This window comes from Malus sylvestris, chromosome 15 (assembly GCF_916048215.2).
Source record: "Malus sylvestris chromosome 15, drMalSylv7.2, whole genome shotgun sequence".
NCBI classification, from domain to species: Eukaryota; Viridiplantae; Streptophyta; class Magnoliopsida; order Rosales; family Rosaceae; genus Malus; species Malus sylvestris.
The window spans coordinates 12,468,212-12,490,366 of record NC_062274.1 but is presented as its reverse complement, the minus strand read 5'-3'; the positions used below and the strand labels follow the sequence as shown (position 1 = coordinate 12,490,366).

Sequence of the window (22,155 nt, the reverse complement as noted above, 5' to 3'; positions counted from 1 at the left end):
GGACATATTTGACCACTATTCCGAAAGCATAACACACAAAGTCACTTAATTGTTAACAACTCAAAATATGAGCCAATCACAACAATCTCCACCTTGGCGAATATACTGTGCAAAAAATCCTTGCACCCATCACCAAAGTCCATTGGCCTTACGTACCAGCATACACACTCTGAATAAACCTCGTTGGTCCTGTTCCGATTCAGTCACTGCCAATGCATGTGCAGCTGCTGCAAGCTAAAAATCACAATTTTAGTTTCAGACAGGATCTCGACACATCCTCGTCTCCTCCAACAGTTTTTTTTCCCCCTTCTTTATTGTCTGCAACTTGGAAACTTGTCAGTGCACCCATTTCCAGTAACACCCGTCGAGCCAGACAAATATTCCTCACACTTCTCCTCCTTCAGGACCATCTCATCACCTGTGAATCCCATAGCTCCACCTGCTGCAAAACCCATGCAACACTTGAGACTATACATCACCAGGAGAAGTATTGCTTTGAGTACCTAGAGGGCATACTCGAAGTCTTCCGCCACAAACTTGCTACAACCCGGCCTTGCACTCGTAGCACTGTGGACCCTTGCCTCCGGAACCGGATCTGAACCTGCTGTTTCTCTCATATCCTCTTTCCAATTTTCTTCCACGATTCCAACCTTTAATAACTTAAGCAGTCTTGTGCCCACCATCATCCATGGTCTCCTTTGTGTATCATTACACACCAAAGAAGTTTGCACCTGCTCCAAACTTACTGTAACTTTCCATGCAGTAAAGTTTCACAAGGTTCTCGTACGAATCTGAAAGTGAGGTAAGAAGAAAGAGGCCTTTGTCTTCTTCCTCAACATCAACTTTCGCAGTTGATCCAAGCATCCTTGAACATAGCTTCCATTTCTTCAGGCTTTCATTACTCTCCTTTACCAAGAGTAAAATCGTCTCTCCCATTAAACTGCTCAACTGAAAATTCCATGGTGAACAACAAATCTGGACCTCCAACGAACCAAGCCTCCAACGATGCTCTGATACCAATTGTTGTGCTTTGGCCTGTTATCTCACCAACTTATAAACCCACAGTTGAACAATTTAAAATACAAGAAATAAAGACACCAAAAGAATTACGAGGTTCGGCAAAAACCTGCCTACGTCCCCGGAGAGATATTGCTCTTCACTATGAGAATAACTAGTACAAAATATACATGAGTTAAATTGACATAACCCAAACCCCAATCTCTTGTACACTCACATAATTTTTCCAAGAGCCTCACTCTCCCCAAGAGTTTCTCACTCTCACTCTATTTTCTTTTCCCTCTGTGTTTTCCGGATGCTCTCTCTCTCCATTTCTCCACCGACTCTTTGCAATTAAATGGACAGAAAAGTGAGTCAACTTCTCATTTTTTTTCATAGACACAATGATGATCCATCATGCTCCCTTTTCTCAAAACCCAAAACCACTTTCGGCATGCAAATGGGAAATGAATAAAAAATGCCAAAACAAAGGAATCCCATGAAACATCATCATTGTCTTCCACTATTAGCCAAAATGAGATATGGACATATTTGGCCACTATTCCGAAAGCATAACACACAAAGTCACTTAATTGTTAACAACTCAAAATATGAGCCAATCACAACAATTTCTTCTTGGGGATTTGTGTATTCAGATAAGGCTTATTGGTTCCTAGCTCTGATTGATCGATTCGCCGATGGCTTCGTCTTCGTCTTCGTCTCCGTCATCAACGGCTGCGAATCGGGACGGTTCTGCTTCAGCTGCCGAGGACGAAGCCGTCATGTCCGTGACCCGAGCTTTTGCGCAGGATGCGTTGCTGCAATTCCAGTCGGGCAAGTTCGATCAGTGCCATTATCACACACACACACACACATATAAATAGTATTACACTGCTCACATATACACAGAATTGCGCATGGCATTCTTGCAACGTCTTTACGTCATTATACACTCAAACTATCAGAGTTGTCAAAGGAAAGGTCATGAGATTTTTTGTTTTAATTCTAAAATTGTTTAACTTTTCATTTGAGTGGCTCTAAATGTATTAGGGTGATGCTGGAAAAAGTTTCTGAGAGGGTGATTTGAGGAGATGTGGTGGGTTCTTTCTTTGTGTATACTTAAGTGCTTATGGGTGGAGCAGTGGTAGAAATTTTGGTGCCTTGGAGCACTCTCTGTTTTTCTATCAAGGCTAATATATTTATTTAAAATGTTTGATGCGATTCCCACAAGAAATAAAAATAGAAAAAAGTAAAAAAAAATCCCAACAAACAGTTGTGATTGAATAAGCTTGGCCTTGCGAGATGGGGTGCTTTATGTAGATATTAAATCTACATAACATGCATGCTTAGATATTAAATCTTGGATTATTGCTCATTAATTTTTCGCTTTTCGTGTTTTTGGTTTACAAGTTTTCGTATTTCAGTTTCTTAGTTAGTTTAGTTTTGCCTAATGAGAATCGAATTCTCCTTCCGGTCCAAAAATATATTTATAATTGGTGCATTTCGCTAGTTTGTGTTTCTCATTGTTGGGATAGTAGGGTGTTTGGACCATGAAATTTGTTCCTGCCATGCACAAAACGTAGAAACTTCTTGACTTAATATTTAGCTGGTTCTGTATGATGGGATGCGTATTATGAAAGATTGCGGTCGTTACCATTACAGTGGTGAAGGGATGCATCAACGACATAATTAGACCTTTCCGTAATTAAATACAATTGAAAGAATGAGATCCTATTTTTTGTCTCTTTCGTGGTACTTGACAGTTTGCTATATTGTATGTTTACTGTTCTGAAGTAGTCTCGTAACATTGAAATACGGGTTTGTTCCTCCGTTTATTCATTTCATGTTTCTCTGAATGCAAGAAGCTGTTGTTATGTTGCTTCTGTTTATTTATATGATTTTTGGTTCATGCTCAGATTCTGTGGCAACTCCGCCTATGTAAGTTTATCTTACATTGCCGGTCCCAAGCCCGGATAAAGGAGGAGGGGGAGGGCGTCAGGTAGTCGACAGCCGGCACTTCTTGGTTACGTCGAATCCTTATGAAAATGAATCTAGAACGAAATTGCGCTAAAGCTAGGGCGTCACCCGTAAGTGGCGCGCTGTGTGGCCCGAGCACAGTGATAAGTGAGTAAGGGTCGTTGTATCTTCATCGGCACCCGGATGCAGTGTTAAATGAGCAAGGGGGCCATAGAAACTTCTTTTCGAACGACTCCACTCAAAGTTGTTTGGGAGCATATGCTCCTATCAACTTTACACAAGACACACAAAAGAGTACTTTGATCCTATTAGACGGGGGAAGGTGAAGAAGTTAGGACAGAAGGGTAGAGTTCAAGAGAGTAGAATGCGATTAGGAACTTTAACGGGAAAATCTATGGAAGTAGTGGAAGTTATGGTGAGGAGAAAGATAAATATTATGTGCCTACAAGAAACTAAGTGGTTTGGTCTTAAGGCAAATGATCTAGAAAACTCAGGGTTTAAACTTTGGTATTTGGGCACAAATAGAACGAGAAACGGTGTTGGCATCATCGTGGACAAGACCTTGACATAAGATGTTGTAGATGTCAAGAGGGTAGGAGATAGAATCATGGCAATCAAGATTGTAATAGGACAAGAACTCATCAATGTGATTAGTGCGTACACATCTCAAGTAGGGTTGGATATGAGTTCGAATGAGAAATTTTGGGAAGACCTTGGAGACTTGGTGCAAGGAATTGCTCAGACAGAGAAGTTATTTAGAGATTTAAATGGACACGTGGGCAGGGAGACAGGCAACTATAGAGGTTTTCATGGTGGCCATGGTTTTGGGGAGAGAAACGAGGATGGGGGAGCTATCTTGGATTTTGCAATGGCATATGATCTCTTCTTAGCCAACACTTTCTTTAAGAAGACAGAAGAACATGTGATCACCTACAAGAGTGGGTTGTCAAAAACACAAATAGATTTTCTTCTAATGAGGAAAGGGGATCGTAGAACTTGTAAGGATTGCAAAGTTATACCGGGAGAGAGCTTGGCTAATCAACATCGCTTGTTGGTGATGGATGTACATATCAAAAGAGTGAGAAAAAAGAACAAGACTTCGAAGTGCCCAAGGACTAGATGGTGGAATCTAAAAGGAGAAAAACAAGCCATTTTCAAAGAGAAAGTAATCACCCAATGTGTGTGGGATAGAGAGGGGGAAGCTAGCCAAATGTGGGATTCCATGGCTAGTTGTATCCGAAAAGTAGCAAAAGAGGTATTAGGAGAGTCCAAGGGCTTTGTTCCACAACAAAAGGAATCTTGGTGGTGGAATGAGGAGGTACAAACAAAGGTGAAGACTAAGAAAGAATGTTGTAAAGCCTTATACAAGGATAGGACCGATGAAAATGATGAAAGGTATAGAAGAGCGAAGCAAGAGGCGAAGAAAGTTGTGAGAGAAGCTAAGTTAGCGGCTTATGACGATATGTATAAGCGACTAGATACCAAAGAAGGAGAGTTGGATATCTATAAACTAGCGAGAGTAAGGGAAAAGAAGGCAAGGGACCTAAACCAAGTGAGGTGCATCAAGGATGAGGATGGAAAGGTTCTTGCTACAGAGAACGCGGTTAAAGACAGATAGAGAGGTTATTTTCATAATCTTTTCAATGAAGGACATGAAAGGAGTACTTCTTTAGGGGAGTTGAGTAACTCAGAAGAATGTAGAAACTACTCCTTTTATCGTCGAATCAGGAATGAAGAAGTGGTTGTAGCTTTGAAGAAGATGAAGCATAGAAAAGCAGTGGGCCCAGACGATATACCGATCGACGTGTGGAAAGTCTTGGGAGAGACAGGTATAGCATGGCTCACTGACCTTTTCAATAGGATTTTGAAAACGAAGAAGATGCCAAATGAGTGGCGAAAGAGCACTTTGGTGTCTATCTACAAGAATAAGGGCGACGTACAAAATTGCATGAACTATAGGGGTATTAAACTAATGAGTCATACAATGAAGCTCTGGGAGAGAGTCATTGAGCATAGATTGAGGTAAGAGACACGGGTTTCGGACAACCAATTCGGGTTCATGCCAGGGCGCTCAACCATGAAGGCAATCTATCTCTTACGAAGATTGATGGAAAGATATAGAGATGGGAAAAAGGATTTACACATGGTCTTTATAGATTTGGAAAAAACGTATGATAGGGTCCCAAGAGACATTCTTTGGAGGATTTTAGAGAAGAAAGGAGTACGAGTATCATATATCCAAGCTATAAAGGATATGTATGAAGGAATAAAGACTGCCGTAAGAACTCCTGAAGGACAAACCGAAAGCTTCCCCATAATTGTAGGATTACATCAAGGCTCATCCTTAAGTCCTTACCTTTTTGCGTTGGTAATGGATGAGTTAACAGGACATATTCAAGATGATATTCCTTGGTGTATGCTTTTCGCAGACGATATAGTGTTGATAGATGAAACTCGGGAAGGGGTAAATGCGAAGCTTAACCTTTGGAGAGTTGGAATCTAAAGGTCTTTGCCTAAGCCGATCAAAGACAGAATATATGGAGTGCAAGTTCAGTGTAAATGAAGGCCAAAATGAGTTAGGGGTGAGGATCGGAGATCAAGAAATACCAAAGAGCGACCGTTTTCGCTACCTAGGATCTATCTTGCAAAAGAACGGAGAATTAGATAGAGATCTCAACTTTAGAATACAAGCTGGATGGATGAAGTGGAAGAGTGCATCCGGCGTGTTGTGTGACCGCCGTATGCTACTGAAGCTCAAGGGAAAATTTTATAGGACGGCAATAAGGCCGGCGATGCTGTATGGCACAGAATGTTGGGTGGTGAAGCATCAACACGTACACAAAATGGGTGTAGCGGAGATGAGGATGCTTCGTTGGATGTGTGGGCACACGAGGATAAGATTAGGAATGAGGATATCCGAGGTAAAGTAGGAGTAGCCGAAATTGTAGGAAAACTGAGAGAAAATCGGTTACGGTGGTTTGGACATGTGCAAAGAAGGCCTACTGACGCTCCGGTTAGAAGATGCGACTACGGGACAGAGGTTCAGGGCCGAGGGGGTAGAGGAAGACCTAGGAAAACTTTGGAAGAGACTCTAAGAAAAGACTTAGAATACTTGGATCTAACGGAGGACATGACACAGGATCGAGCACAATGGCGTTATAAGATTCATATAGTCGACCCCACTCAGTGACTTGGATTTTTCAAGTCTCCAACCGAGAAGTTTTCCTTACTCGGGAAATTAAGGGAACACTACCTCAACCTACATGCTTCACTCACAAAGTTTGAACATACAAGCTTCAACAAAAGAAAAATTCAAAGAACTTAGTGAAGAAGGCTTTGGTGTATTTAACACAATACGTTGAAATGAAGCAAAGCTTATTTATTGATATCTCCGATAAGTTACAAATATGTACATATACATGAGTCAAAATAAACAAACAAGATGGAGCCTTCACAAAGGTTGCTTAGGAGAAGTCTCAGAAGTCGGTAGAGCCCTAGAAAGAGAAGGCACCGAAAGGGGATCATTTGGAGCCTCAGTACTGGACAGAACCCTAGAAGGAGGAGGCATCGGAGGTTGATCATTTGGAGCTTCATTACGCGGTACAGCCCCAGAAGAAGAAGGCAATAAATGCCTTTGGAACAAACCCACAAACCTCTGATGATCAAGTAAAATCTGACCATCAGATTCCTTCATCTGGTCAAGCTTCATCTTCATGTTTGTAGCATAGTCATGTGCGAGCCGGTGCAACTGTTTATTCTCATGCTTGAGTCATCTAATCTCCTGTTTGAGACTTATCACTTCAGCCGCCAATGATTCAACTTGGCAGGTTTGAGCAAATAGGGGTTGGGCCATATTAGACACAGAACCTGCACACTGAATACTGGGAGCCAGAGAATCCTTAACAGCCAACTCATCAGACCGTTTGGAAAGTAATCTGTTATCTTTGGGAGTGAGAAGGTTCCTGGTCACCACCGCAGCGGTCATATCATTCTTCATCACGGAATCCCCAACGGTAAGAGGACCAGTAGAGGATAAAAAGGATGGGCGCCATATGTTGTCTGGAGAAGGCGTGGCTGCCTCTTCAACAAGGTTCAAGTCAAAACGACGGTCGGAGGGGCCAGACATTTTCAAAGGTGTTGAAGAGAGAAGAGGTCAGACAAATCAAGATCTTAGAAGTGCAAGAAGGGAGCTTCTACTGGTGGAGATTCAAGTGTGCTTTGGAACTTAATGCCAGCCTCTATAAAAATCTGCACTCGACGGAGCTTCAGAAATCGAAGAGGCGTCTGCTAAAAAATCGAAGAGGCGTTTGCTTTCTCAAAAGCTGGGTTGCTCAGAGACCACGAGGGCCGATCTCAGAAATCGAAGAGGTGTTTGCTTTCTCAAAAGCTGGCTGCTCAAAGACCACGAAGGTCGATCTAAAAAATCGAAGAGGTGCTTGCTTTCTCAAAAGTTGGCCTGCTCAGAGACCACGAGGGCCGATCTCAGAAATCGAAGAGGCACCTGCTTTTTCAACCTTGTCAGCATCTGTCACATGCACTCAGCTTTGCAGAAATTACGGGCATTCTGCTGAAGATTTCTGGTGAATTAGAAAGCATGTGAATCTTACTGTTCAATCATCCACTTTCCACACGCAACATCAGCTCATGGGTACCACAGATAACTTTGCCAAAGATCTCTGACAAAGTTTAGACACGTGAAGCTTGCAGCTCTCACTACATCGCTATGACTAAGAAGGGTAAAAGAATAGCAAAGAAACAGCACTGACAAAGTTTAGACACATAAATTTTGAAGGTTTAGCTACCATATTATTACCCACAAGGGTAAAGGAACAACACCACTGCTGGATAATTGGAAAGTCCCTGTGTGTCAACCTTTGTGCTTCATGGCAAGGTAGACTAGCAAACATGCCTAACCTTTACTCACATTCGAGAACACTCCCAACAAGATTGCTTGCTCCAAAATCGAAGAGGCACCACCATTCGAATCTCGAGAGCCAGACTCCCAACATGATTACTTTCTCAAAAATCGAAGAGACACCGCTCTCCGAATCTCGAGAGCCAGACTCCTAGCAGGATTGCTTTCTCAAAAATCGAAAAGGTATCGTTCTCTGAATCTCGAGAGCCAAATCCCCGACAGGATTGCTTGTTCAAAAATCGAAGAGGCACCGCTTTCTCAACTTCGAGAGCCAGATCTCCTTGGATAAAGCTTGTCTGTAATCTTCACACACAACATCAGTTTTCCAGATACCACAGACCACTTTTTCAAAGTGCTCTGACAGAGTTAAAACACGTGAAGCTGTCAGCTCCCACTACCGTGCTATGACCAAGCAGGGTAAATGAATAACATTACTACTTGTTGTTAGGGAGACTCCTATATATGTCGACCTCCATCCTCAACGGACAGGCAGACCTGCAAAAATGCTCAACCTTTCCTCATATCTGAGAGGGCACTCCTAACGAAGCCTCTCGAAATACTTAGCTTTCTTTCCCCCCGATAATACCTCTGCAAACAAGCTACACCAGAGCAAGAATATCTCATATCATCAGGGTTAAAAGCAAGAGTATCCCATATCATGCTTTTTCCCTGTCTTTTCCTTTGGCCTTGTTCTTACCTGCAAGACAAGGAGAAAGAGAGAAATCAGTCAGCACTTGGAATTAAGCTTCCAGTCAGGAACTGACTGCCTGGACCCCTTACCTGATTACTTACCTGGCATTGCTCTCGAGCACTCATCTTCAACATCTTATGTTTCCAGAGAAGATACCACATCTGTCTGAGGAACAGATAAGGCAAGTGAGAAGAATACAAGGAAGTATGTGGAGACAAGCGTAACAGAACACGTGCCGATACATCCACTACTTTGTCAACAGCAAAAGTATCCCATATCAGCAGGGTCGAACGTACTCTAGATTTGATGGACTTGTTTTAACCCTCAAATTCTTCAGTCGGCCTTATACTCTGGAGGAAACCAGAAAACCCTCCAGCCCAGTTCAAGAATAAGCCTGTGGAAAGTTACTTCTTCAAAAGCAAAAGTATCTCATATCATCTCTTCTATTTTTTCTTCTCTTTATCCTTCATGCTGCCTGCAAGATAGGGAGAATGAGAACAATCAGCCGAAACTCGAAATCAAACTTTTGATCTGGGACTGATTGCTTGGAGCTCTGATTGCTTACCTTGTCTGTCACCTCTTTCACCAGATCCCCTAGCTCGGCGACTTGGGGGACTCCTACTACATGGTTTGTATCGTGCTTGACCAAGCCTGAAACTATAAGTAAGCTTCAAATGAAATTGATACATTACCTTGTGCATCTCCACCAATTAAAGATATCACCCCTGGATGGAGGAAGAGTACTTCCAGAGAAGATGCCACATCTACCTATGAGACAGATAAGGCAAGTGAAGACGATACCACACTTCGGTACTTAGAAGTTTCGTGATTACGAGATCATTCTCCCATAATATTTCCTAATGTTATTTGTACTAAATCATTCACTTGTACTCACTAAAGGAGAGCTTGAACCTATGTACTTGTGTAAACCCTTCACAATTAATGAGAACTCCTCTACTCTGTGGACGTAGCCAATCTGGGTGAACCATGTACATCTTGTGTTTGCTTTCATGTCTCAATCTATTTATATACTTATCCACACTAATGACCAGAGCAATCTAGCGAAGATCACAAACTTAATACTTTCTGTTGTACCAAAGTCCTCACTGATTTTGTGCATCAACAATCCTTAAGTCCTTACCTTTTTACGTTGGTAATGGATGAGTTAACAGGACATATTCAAGATGATATTCCTTGGTGTATGCTTTTCACAAACGATATAGTGTTGATAGATGAAACTCAGGAAGGGGTAAATGCGAAGCTTAACCTTTGGAGAGAAGTGTTGGAATCTAAAGGTCTTCGCCTAAGCCGATCAAAGACAGAATATATGGAGTGCAAGTTCAATGCAAATGGAGGCCAAAATGAGTTAGGGGTGAGGATCGGAGATCAGGAAATACCAAAGAGCGACCGTTTTCGCTACCTAGGTTTTATCTTGCAAAAGAACGGAGAATTAGATGGAGATCTCAACCATAGAATATAAGCTGGATGGATGAAGTGGAAGAGTGCATCCGGTGTGTTGTGTGACCGTCGTAGGCCACTAAAGCTCAAGGGAAAATTTTATAGGACTGCAATAAGGCCGGCGATGCTGTATGGCACAGAATGTTGGGCGGTGAAGCATCAACACGTACACAAAATGGGTGTAGCGGAGATGAGGATGCTTCGTTGGATGTGTGGGCACACGAGAAATGATAAGATTAGGAATGAGGATATCCGAGGTAAAGTAGGAGTAGCCGAAATTGAAGGAAAGATGAGAGAAAATCAGTTACAGTGGTTTGGACATGTGCAAAGAAGGCCTATTGACGCTCCGGTTCGAAGATATGACTACGGGACAGAGGTTCAGGGCCGAAGGGGTAGAGGAAGACCTAGGAAAACTTTGGAAGAGACCCTAAGAAAAGACTTAGAGTACTTGGATCTAACGGAGGACATGACACAAAACCAAGCACAATGGCGTTCTAGGATTCATATAGGCGACCCCACTTAGTGGGAAAATGCTTTGTTGTTGTTGTTGTTGTTGTTGTTGTTGCTCAGATTCTGTGGCGAAGTCTTTAACGATGTGTTCCATTATCACTATGCTCTTAGTTACAGCATTTACTTTCCGTTTTCTTAAAGGTGGTGGCTGTTTGCTGAATGCAGGATTTTACTTCCCAAAGACAACATGGCAACCCCTACTGAAGAGACAATTGCTGCTCCTATTCAAGACAAAATGGCCTCCCCCATTGAAGAGTCGATGGGCGCCCGCGTTGAAGAGTCGTAGTCCGCCCGCGTTGAAGAGCCGTGGTCTGCCCCCGTTGAAGAGCCAATATCCGCCCCAGCCGAAGAGCCGATATCCGCGCCCGTTGAAGAGCCGATGGCCGCCCCCGCTGAAGAGCCGATGGCTGTGCACGCTGAAGAGCCGATGGCTGCCCCCATTGAAGAGCCGATGGCTGCCCCCGTTGAAGAGCTGATGGCCTCCCCCGTTGAAGAGCCCATGTCTACCCATTATGAATAGGCGATGGCTGCCCAATTTGAAGATCCGATGACTGCCCACTTTGAAGAGCCATTGACCACTCCTATTAATCACAAGAGGGCCACCCCTGATGAAGACATGATGGAAACACCTGATGAAGAAAAGATGCTACTGCTGACCCCATTTGAAGATAAGACTGCAACTCCTTATGAAAACAATGAGGTGGAAAATACAGAAACACAGCCTAACAAGTGCAGGAAAAAGAAGTCAATTGTCTGAGGGCATGCTGCAAGCAGTGTAAGCAAAGTTTTGCTTACAGTACGGGTTCAAAAGTAGCAGGTACCAGCCACCTCAAACACCACATTGCGAAGGGGACCTGCCCAGCACTTTTTCGTAACCAGAACAACAATCAGTCTTCCCCATATACCCCAGCTTCAAGGGGTGGCATCTCTTCCAATCCACCAAAAAGGCGTTACTGGATTGCTAACACACCCCAAATTATATTTGATCCAGACCGTTGTCACCATGAGATTGCAAGGATGATCATCATGCATGACTACCCCCTGCATATGGTTGAGCATCCTGGGTTTGTAGCTTTTGCACAGAATCTTAACTCACAGTTCAACATGGTGAGCTTCAATACTGTTCAAGGAGATTGTGTTGCAACTTACCTAACGGAAAAGCAAAGTGTCACCAAGTTTATTGAGGGCATACCTGGACGTGTCTGCCTTACTTTGGACATGTGGAGTTCCTCTCAAAGCGTGGGTTATGTGTTTATTACTGGGCACTTCATTGATGCTGACTGGAAGTTGCATAGGCGGCTGCTCAATGTAGTGATGGAACCATATCCGGACTCTGATTCTGCGCTTAGTCATGCTGTTGCTGTTTGCCTTAATGATTGGAGTTTGGAAAACAAGTTATTTTCAGTCACTTATGATCAGCCACTGAGTGAGACTGCTCTTGAAAATTTAAGGCCTCTCCTTTCAAACAAGAACCCACTTATCCTCAATGGTCAACTATTGGTTGGGCATTGCATGGCCCGTACTTTGAACAGCATTGCAAAAGAAGTGTTAGCAGCAGGAAGCGGTGTAGTAAAAAAAGTCTAGGATAGTGTAAAGTATCTGGAGCTTGTTTCTGGAGCTTTACAGTCAGCTCCAAGTCCCAAGTGAAAGGAGCCCATCAATTGACGACCAAACTAAATGGAACACAACATATCAAATGCTGGTGGCCTGTTCTGAGTTAAAGGAAGTTTTTACTTGCTTGGATACATCTGATCCTAATTACAAACAAACCCCGTCAATGGAAGACTGGAAGCAAGTTGAGACTATCTGCACATATTTGAAACTTATCTTCGATGCGGCCAATATCCTTACCACTACACTAACCCAACTGCAGTTACTTTCTTCCATGAAGTGTGGAGGATTCAGACTGATCTGACTAAGACGGTCGCAAGTGAGGATCCCTTCATTAGCTGCCTAACTAAGACAATGCAAGAAAGAATTGAAAAATACTGGAAGAATTGTAGCCTGGCTTTGGCAACAGCAGTAGTTATGGATCCCAGGTTCAAGATGAAGCTTGTTGAGTTCAGTTTCAACAAAATTTCTGGCGAAGAAGTTCCAATGCATATCAAGGTTGTCGATGACGGAATTCATGAGCTCTTTCATGAATATTTGACACTGCCTTTGCCTCTCACACCAACTTATGCAGACAAAGGGAATAACAACATTAAGATAGAGGATTCCCAAGGTGGAGCTATCCTAACAGACAACGGACTCACAGACTTTGACATGTACATCATGGAGACTACCAGCCAACAGATGAAGTCAGAGCTGGATCAGTATTTGGATGAGTCTCTGCTGCCCCGAGTTAATGATTTTGATGTGTTAGGCTTGTGGAAATTGAACAAGATGAAGTACCTGACGCTCTCAAAGATGACTCGAGACATTTTGTCAATTCCGGTATCTACAGTTCCTACCAACTCTGTCTTTGATACCACGGTCAAGGAGATGGATCAGTACAGGAGTTCCCTACGACCAGAGACGGTTGAAGCCCTCATATGTGCCAAGGACTGGATGCAGTGTGGATCAGTAGATGCGTCCACAGCACTTGTCAGAATGGAATATTAGATGGTAGGTCTCTTCCACCGACACGCGGATGAATGGGAAGTTGGCCGCCGGGAAGATGTATGATGGTAGGTGTTTGTATCATTTAACCTAGTTTATTTCAACCAGTAGGAGTTTATCTTTTGTACTATTTTTAAGAGGTTGAGTGCTCGGACGTGAATATTTAGCCTTAATTTATGGTAGTCTTAAAATTTATGATGATTTAAATGAAGTTTGGGTCTTAAAATTTACAAACAGGAGACTAGCCTCTTCCGGTTTCGATTGCAGAGAGTTCAATTTTGCTCGGAAAATACTTGGTTCCTTACATGTAAGGCTGTTCTTCCTCGCACACAAATTGGATTTCGACGCATGTGCAAAAACTTTTTAATTTGTAGATTTAATGGGATTTTGGTACGTCTCTCGTAGTCATTGGAAATTAAGGAAGAAGGACCCTTACATATAAAAAAACCTAAGCTGTGCATTTTTGGCTCATCGCCAAATTGTGGTTGTCAGCGTCACCACATCATTATTTGTCGTCGTCACCGCATCATTATTTGTCGTCGTCGAGCCAGTTTGATATAGGGAAATGATTTATGAACTGTATTTAATACTCTCTTTCCTTTTTTCCTTTTAGACTTTTAATCGAACAAATTAAATGAGAATCGAGGCACTAACACGAAGAGTGCATATTTACAATTAATTATAATTTGCAAGCTCAGCACTACATTCCCTAAATGCCTGCATTCAGAGAACTTTTCTAAGGGCTTCTTCACGACTCATCATCTGGATGGATCCCAAGATGAGGATGTGAGGTTCGATCTCCGGCCCTCCATCACCTTGTTGATTCTATGGCAAACATCAACCGGTGGAATGGCCCAAACCGAATATGAGGACAACCTCCTGCAGCTTTCCCTCTTCCCGTCTAACACCACCATCGCATCTTCATCTTTATCTGAGCAAGTATTCTCTATGCTCTCAAGCTTGTGGCTGCATCCCATGACCGAAACTATGCTATTCACATAAACAACAACATAATCATTATCTTCTGCTTCAATGGGAATGTGCTTCAGCTTTTTGGTACAAAGATAAAAGAAAATTAACTACGTGTCCGTCAGTGTCAACCATAAGAAACTCATCGCCCCACAATGCCACAGGGTTAGACCCTAGTATCTGATCTGTACGCTCAATAGGCACCCTTAAAGTCATCATCCATCACCCACATTTCATAAGGTTCAGGATATCTGTTGTCATGAGGACTGTTCACAACACGGGCAAGAAAAGCAACTGATTCATTCCACACAGTAAGCTTCAAACAAAGGTGATCCGACCGGACAAACTGTTGGAGCTCAGATGGTAAGGGTATACCGTGAGATACCTCACGACTTGTATCGAAAGAAATGATCAATGTCCCATTCGCTTGGAATCGACTCCCAATTAGGTCGAATGGAAATAATTCCTTATCTTGCTCAATTGCCAGCCAATAACACATTCCCTTGGAGAACATCTGGAAATACTCAGGCCAAAACAAACTAGTTTCAGTTTCTAAAGAATCGGTGTTGATCTCTTTCAAAAAATCACCGACTAAGAAATCTCCAGCAGTTTTCATCTGTCTCTTGAAAATAAGTAGTAAAGTTCACAACTTTGTACTCATTAGATTTGGGATCATAGCCAATCCAGTATGAAAACCAGTTTCAATATGTTCTTGCCCATCGTAATCATCCTGCTGGTCCAAGGGCCACATTGGAAGGCATGGCACATCGGGAATACGATTGAATTCCTCAATTCCGGGATTGCATAAAACTAGGCTATTCTCACTATTTAGTAAAACGATGCCCTTGCAGTGGCCCTTGATACTAAATTGTTGTTCCGGGACTCCGATCTTTTGAATCAAAGATTGAGGAATAATGATGTCCTGGGCGCCAACAAGAGAGCAGATACTGCTATGCTCGTCATCAATATTATCATCCTCTGCAAAACTTAAGAAATGATAATACTACTTCAGTCTCCTCCTTCTTAGTGGAGTTGTTACACTTGGGGTCCTCCTCCTCCTCCCCCTCATGCTGCCGCTGCACTACTAATCGCTCTAAAAGGGACGTGGAAAGTAGTGAGATTGTTGTTCGCGGAGTTGGAGAGGGGCCTTGACACCACTACTACAAAAAGGGATATTACTGGCGCTATAAAACCGACAAAAAACACCACTTACTGTCGGATTTTTGGTAAAAATCCGACATTAAATCGTGCAATTTCGGATAGTGGAAGCGACGCCAATACTACCGTCACAAAAGGGTATTGACATCGCTTATCCCCCTTAATCCGCCACTAAGAAGGAAAATAATATAAAATAAAAAAGAACAACAGCGTCGCTTAAAAGCGACATCGGTGCTTACGTCGCTTAAAAGAGACATGAAAATCTGATATGATGGCGGTCCAAACCGACATTAAGTAACAAATAAACAATTAAAATATCACACTTACTATCGGTCCAAACAGACATCACCTAAGTTAAATAAATAAAATAGTCGAGCTACTATCGGTCGTAATCGACATTACCTACCATCTCTATAAATAAAAAAATTAAGCTACTATCGTCCATAAGCGACACCAAATATATTAATAATAAAAAAATTATTTTTCCATTTTTAATTAATAATAATTTTAAAAAATTATATAAAAATAAATCCCACCATATGTCAATGAAAAAACAAACAATTTTAAGCAAACTTCATATTAGAAATAAAATTTCTACCAACTATATATTAAATTTAAAATTAACTACAATTCTTAAAAATGTACAACCCATACAAATTCTTCCCAAACTCTTGCAAAAGATTTTGAACCGGTTGTGTGGTACATAGTTTCAACTGCCGATTATGCTTCTTTTTTTTTCGGCAATCTCCTGAAAAATAAAAGAATTTATTAGACAAATTTCAAGGTATAATAAAATAAATCATGATACGTTTACCTTTGTTTTTTCTTTATTTCAGTATGCCACCATTGGAATATTTCTGTAATCTCTAACCTATGCCGCTACATGTTTCGAAAACTCATTAGAATTATCACTAATGCATTTTCCAGAAGAATCAAATGAACAAGGTTGTTCTTTCCAATTCGGAATTGAGGGTCCGTGTCTCCGTTGAGTTGATCCTTATAAATACTGAAAAACAATTAAAAACCAAGAAACAAAAATAAATTTTAAATTTAAGCATAAAACTAGTTAGAATACAAAACATAAACTAAAATTAATAATCATAATAATTTAAAAATGAACCACCTTCAAGCTCTTCCTCTTGGAATTGGGGTTCCTCAAAATGTTGATCTTCAAAATGGTGATCCATAGCAAATGGGGAAGGAGAAGAGGAAAAATTGAAAAGGAGGAAGAAAGGGATGCACAGATGAAATGGGGAAGAAGAAGAAGAAAGTTTGAAATTGGGGGAGAAATGAAAGCACGGATGAAATGGCAAAGAGAGGGGTTTAAATATGGGTACTTAGTTTGCGTCGGTTTAAACTGACAATGATTAACTTATGTCAAATTAAAAGTACATGGCGTTGAATTAAATGTGCATAGCATCGGTTAAAACCGACGCCAACCTGACACACTTTCTGACACTCTTTATTGAAAATACGGTGTCGGTTTAAATTTATGTTGGTGTCGGTCATAACCGACACCAACTTCTAACAGACTTTTTGAAATTCACATAACGTCGCTTTAATGAAACTCGCGTCGCTTTAGTGAAACTAGCGTCTGTTAAAACCGACACCAACTTCTGACACATTTTTTGAAATTCACATAGCGTCACTTTAATGAAACTAGCATCGGTTAAAACCGACACTAAGTCTCTCCATCCATTTCCTCGTGCAAAACAAGCGGGAAATTTCCCACCTAATATTTCAAATTATCCGACCAATGTCGTCGGCTAAAACCGACAGCAGACTAGTTTAAAAAAAATGTTTTAACCCAAAGAAAAAAAATAACCAGCTCTTTGTTTTTGTGTTATCTCATATAACATTTTAAGATTTTAATAAATAAAATTTAACTTGAATAAAATGTAATAGAAAACATAAATATATTTTTATTATAAAATATCATCACATACTAATTGAAACATAGTCTAATTAATACTTAAAATACATAAAATAATTAATATATTTATTCCAAGTCATCATCTGTTAGGTCGTCGTCAGTATTGGCATAATTAACGAACTCAGTAGGCAGTGGTAATGATTCATGAAAAAGAGTCTCTTCCACACCAACCATTGCATGGAAATTTTCATTATCAAGAATTCGATCATCCAAAATATTAATTTTATAATTTTATAATTTTATAACCCTAAAAATACTATAATAATTATATATATTAATTTAACAATTTTAACCCCTAAAACTATAATAATTATATATATATATATATATTAAATTAAATTTTAAAAATTGGTGACCATTGGATCGGCTTAAATATACATACAATTCAATTTGTTAAGTGTTATACGTACAAAATAAATAAATTTAAATCTACTTACTAAATATATATATATATATATACCATTGAATTTGATGGGATACGAATTCTACGAAATTAATTTCAATGATCCAACCGTCAAACTTGTTTGTATATGCTTCGAGATCGCATCAGCAAAAAATCGCAAAAAACAAACATTCAGAGATCAAGTAACGGGACAAAACTTTTCGATGGTTATAAAACGGAAAATCACGATTTAACGGTTATTTTTGTTGTGAACATTCCTAGTTTAAGTATGATTGTATAAATTCTAGATTAGATTTGATTCTAGTTATCCTTTCCTATTACAACTTGTATTACTTGGAGAAGAAAGAATATCTTCTCTCCCTTTACTACTATAAATAAAGGCACAATGTAGGAGGGATAACAACACACATTCCCCTACAATTCTACAAAGACACATCTCTCTTCCCTTTCTCCTGTGTTGTCGGCCCCTCTCCCTTTGTCAGATAAAAATAGACCACAACACGTTATCAGCACGCTCCTACCGCTACGCTTAGGAATCTGACGTTGGAGAATTTTTTTTCTGCATCAAACCAGTTCATCCATATCATCACGCAATCAGGTTCTTTCAAAACAACGGCTTTTAACTCGATATTTTGCAAGCCCTGATAGCATGAACATTCACCATAATGCATGACCCAACTTTACGTTTAACGTATTTTAGATTCTACATAAATTGTGTATGCCTCATAACCAAAATTGCTGCAATTATGTGAATTTGATATTTTTCATGAATTGAATCTTACATATGTACATGCATTGAAACTATTATTTGCATATGCATCAAAGTAAATATGTGATTCATTGAAATATATATGCATATAATTATATTTGAATTGAAAAAAAAACATATCGGGAATTCTAGGATTAATTCGAACCCATGCCACCAGGCCCGCAGCCTGCGATGGCTCAGCTCGTTTTCCTCACCAGGCTTACAGCCTACATCGATCCTTCGAGCCAAAGACCACGGCCGGAGCTTCTGCTCCTCGCCCAAACCCTTAACCCCGACACCCAGCAGGTGTCGCCACCAATCCATCACCGTGCTGCACGGCCTGCAGCCGTGCCTAGCCTCCTCAAACGACCTGCAGATCGTCCACGGTGTCCTATGGCCGAAGATTTTCTCGAATCTCGTCAGAATTTCTTTGAAATCCCAATTTGTTTCATAGGGTTTTTGATAGCACGACGAGATTTCGTCAATCTCTATTCTCATTTGGGTCACTCGTTGAACCCACGAGTTTTGCCGAACTCTAGAGCCCCGAGGACAGTCGCCTGAAGCGACGCTGGCATCCCCCCGGTTCAATTTTGACACCCAGTGCCACTGGGGTGTCCTGGTTCCCTGCAACCCTAGCCCTAGTGGGCTCCTGTTCCTCGGCCCGTGCGTGCAAGAAAAAAAAAGAAAAAAAAATAATTTTTTTTTGTTTTTTCTGGGCTTGCCTGCAGCGGCCCAGCCCGAAAAAAAAAGGAAATTTTTTTTGTTTTGATTTTTCTTGGACCTGCCTGAAGCATCCCGTGTGTGAAAAAAAAAACACAAAGAAATTTTTTTGCTGCCTACAGCAGCCCATTTCTCTTGCCATGTCTCCCCGCGAGCCTGCAGCTCACCCATGAGCCACCCGTGGGCTTTGCTCATACTTTAGGCCCCCGAGATTTTATTATTTAATATCTTTAAATAATTTGGGTTTTTATATTTTTTCACCCACATTTTTAATTTGGCCCAAAGTCCAAATAATTAATTCAATTATAATTATACACCTACAAGTTATGTTTCTTGCATATACTTGTTGCATATTTGTTTGCATATATATTTGCGTTTGCCTGCAGGAATACATGAAACTGAAGTTCATAATTACTTTGAAATCTGAAGTTTCTTATAAACATGCCTTGTTTGAAAACCTGAAGTTTTCACTTAAACATATCACCCATGAAAACCCGAAGTTTTTCATGCAAAATTAAAACAATACATGTTTATTAGAACCAGTATGTTCTACTCCTATGTGAATGGATTGATTTTTCTCCATTACACTAACCACATCTTGTCCATCTATTATAAGGAACATGTCAAATTTGAACAAACTCGACTTCACCGATTTAGAGGTCTCTGGAAGGAACTACCTCAAGTGGGTTCAAGATGTGAAGCTCCACCTCACTGCAAAGAACTTGAGTCCTGCTATTGAAGAAGCAACAGATGAACCTGTTGGCGAAGCTGAAAAAGCCACTGCTATGATCTTCATCCGAAGACATATCCATGACGCTCTGCACACTGAGTACCTTGCTGAGGAGGATCCACGTGCATTATGGGTCGCTTTGGCTGATTGTTTCGATCACCAAAAGGACATATTCTTGCCTGAAGCAAGACTCGACTGGCAGCACTTGCGCTTCCAAGACTTTAAGTCTGTGAATGAATATAATTCGGAAGTTTGTCGAATCCGATCACTTCTCAAGTTTTGCAATGAAACTTTAACTGAAGAGTATCTCCTGGAGAAGACCTATTCGACCTTCTCTGCTTCTAATATTGTCCTGCAGCAACAATATAGAGCTCAGAAGTTCACCAAGTTCTTGGATTTGATCTCTGTTTTACTTCTTGCTGAAAAGCAGAACCAGCTGTTGATGAAGAATCATCAAGCTCGACCTACTGGGGCTACTGTTGTGCCTAAAACACATTATAGCACTAATCAGCACCCAACACGCCAAAAAAGGCGTGGTAGTGGCGGCCAGAAGCCATCCCACAAAGGTCAACAGAGCCAAGACCCATCCAAAGGAGGAAACAAAGGCCAGAAGCGCCCAAACCTCGCTCCCAAGGCCCCGAACTTCAAGAATAAGGGCAAAGCACCCAAAACCATGGATGACGATATGTGCTATCGCTGTGGTTCAAAGGACCATTGGTCCCGTGTTTGCCGAGCTTCCAAGAAGGTTGTAGATGAATATCATTCTCGTCGTAAGAAGTTTGAATCAAACTTCATGCAAGTGGACGAACCGGAGACTACAAAAATGAAGGTTTCTGACTTTCAGGAGGATACCACTCCTATGGAAGATTAGAATCTTAGACATAAACTACTTTCTTAGTTAAAATAAGACCATTGGGGCCGAATTCCACCTAGTGGCCAAACCCCCCTTGTTTTTTTGGTTGATTTTGAACAATTTTCCTTTATGTTTTGGATTATTCGTTGGTGATTTGTTTTGGATATTAAGTTTTAATCCTTGAATAAATGAAATTATTTTGAATTGATATTTTTTTTATAAACTTTTATGCATGTGACCGATTCAAATTAATTTTTCATTCTAGGTATGACTAGTGGGAAAGTTAGTTGTCTGGCAGATAGTGCAACCACGCACATTGTTTTGCGTGAACGCATCTATTTCACTAACTTCATACCTAAGAATGCACCTCTGACAACCCTCTCAGGCCCATCCAACCTGATAGAAGGATACGGTACGGCACGTATAATGTTGTCCAATGGTACAATCTTGACCATTGCTGAGGCACTATATTCTCCACGTTCCGGAAGAACGGTACTTAGTTTCAAGGACATTATAGATAACAATTACCACGCTGAAACCCACATAGAAAACGGAGTTGAATTTCTGTGCATAACTTCCTACGAATATGGCCAGAAGCGTATTCTCGAGAAGATGGAGCGTATCCCGAGTGGTCTGTATACTACGACCATACGCTCCATAGAATGCCACTATGTGGCCAGCCCTACCACAGGGACCGCGCACGAAATTACACTTGACATGATCGTTTGGGACATCCTGGATGAATATCGATGTGTCGTATCCTCAAATCTTCACACGGGCATCTACTAACCCGAAGCTTAGGTTCGATCCATGAAATCGCATGTCAAATATGTTCTATGGGAAAGCTTATTACTAAGCCTTCTTATGACAAGATTCGTTCGAATCCTCCCATTTTTCGACAACGGATTCAGGGGGACATTTGTGGACCAATTCAACCTCCCTGCGGACCATTTAGATATTTTATGGTTTTGGTTGACGCTTCCACACATTGGTCACACGTGTGCTTGTTGTCCACAAGGAACGCTGCAATCTCCAAACTATTGGCTCAAGTTATCAAGCTCAGGGTTCACCACCCTGATTATCCGATCAAATTTATTCGATTGGATAATGCTGGAGAATTCACATCTAAAACTTTTGATGACTATTGCATGTCGGTTGGGGTTGAAGTTGAACATCCTATACCCCATGTTCACACCCAGAACGGCCTGGCAGAGGCTTTCATTAAGCGCTTATAAATGATTGATCGATCATTGGTCATACGTACCAAGCTCCCGATCGCTGCTTGGGGCCATGCAATATTGCACGCAACAAAGTTGGTCTGCCTGAGGCCTGTTGCGACACAACCATTTAGTGCCTTTCAGTTGGTCACCGGATGCGAACCTGACATATCACATATGCGCGTCTTTGGTTGTGCGGTATATGTGCCGATCTCACCACCCTTACGTACAAAAATGGGGCCTCAGCGAAGGATGGGAATCTGTGTCGGATATGCT

General features: G+C 41.2%; 2 protein-coding genes and 1 pseudogene across 4 annotated transcripts in view; 2 read left to right on the top strand and 1 right to left on the bottom strand.

Moving 5' to 3' along the window:
- Positions 1-8,846, top strand: part of LOC126602087 (uncharacterized) — a 106,317-nt gene extending 97,471 nt beyond the window's left edge. Inside the window, exon 3 of one of the 3 annotated variants that reach the window (XR_007615975.1) lies at positions 4,556-8,846. Coding sequence is in view for 1 of the 3 variants with exons in the window: in XM_050268900.1 (XP_050124857.1) it covers positions 3,581-4,591 (1,011 nt within the window). In the remaining 2 variants the exon portion in view is untranslated. Of the gene's footprint in view, positions 1-3,445 lie in introns of all 3 variants that reach the window. The other 2 variants (XR_007615976.1, XM_050268900.1) reach the window with 2 other exon arrangements.
- LOC126602093 (uncharacterized) overlaps positions 1-12,034 on the top strand; it is a 109,594-nt gene extending 97,560 nt beyond the window's left edge. The window contains exons 2-3 of the mRNA XM_050268906.1: positions 1,658-1,830; positions 10,713-12,034. Of these exons, the coding sequence (XP_050124863.1) occupies positions 1,695-1,830; positions 10,713-11,023 (447 nt within the window). The 5' untranslated portion in view covers positions 1,658-1,694 and the 3' untranslated portion in view covers positions 11,024-12,034. The remainder of the gene's footprint in view (positions 1-1,657; positions 1,831-10,712) is intronic.
- LOC126602672 (uncharacterized) overlaps positions 1-22,155 on the bottom strand; it is a 94,522-nt pseudogene that overhangs the window by 67,961 nt on the left and 4,406 nt on the right.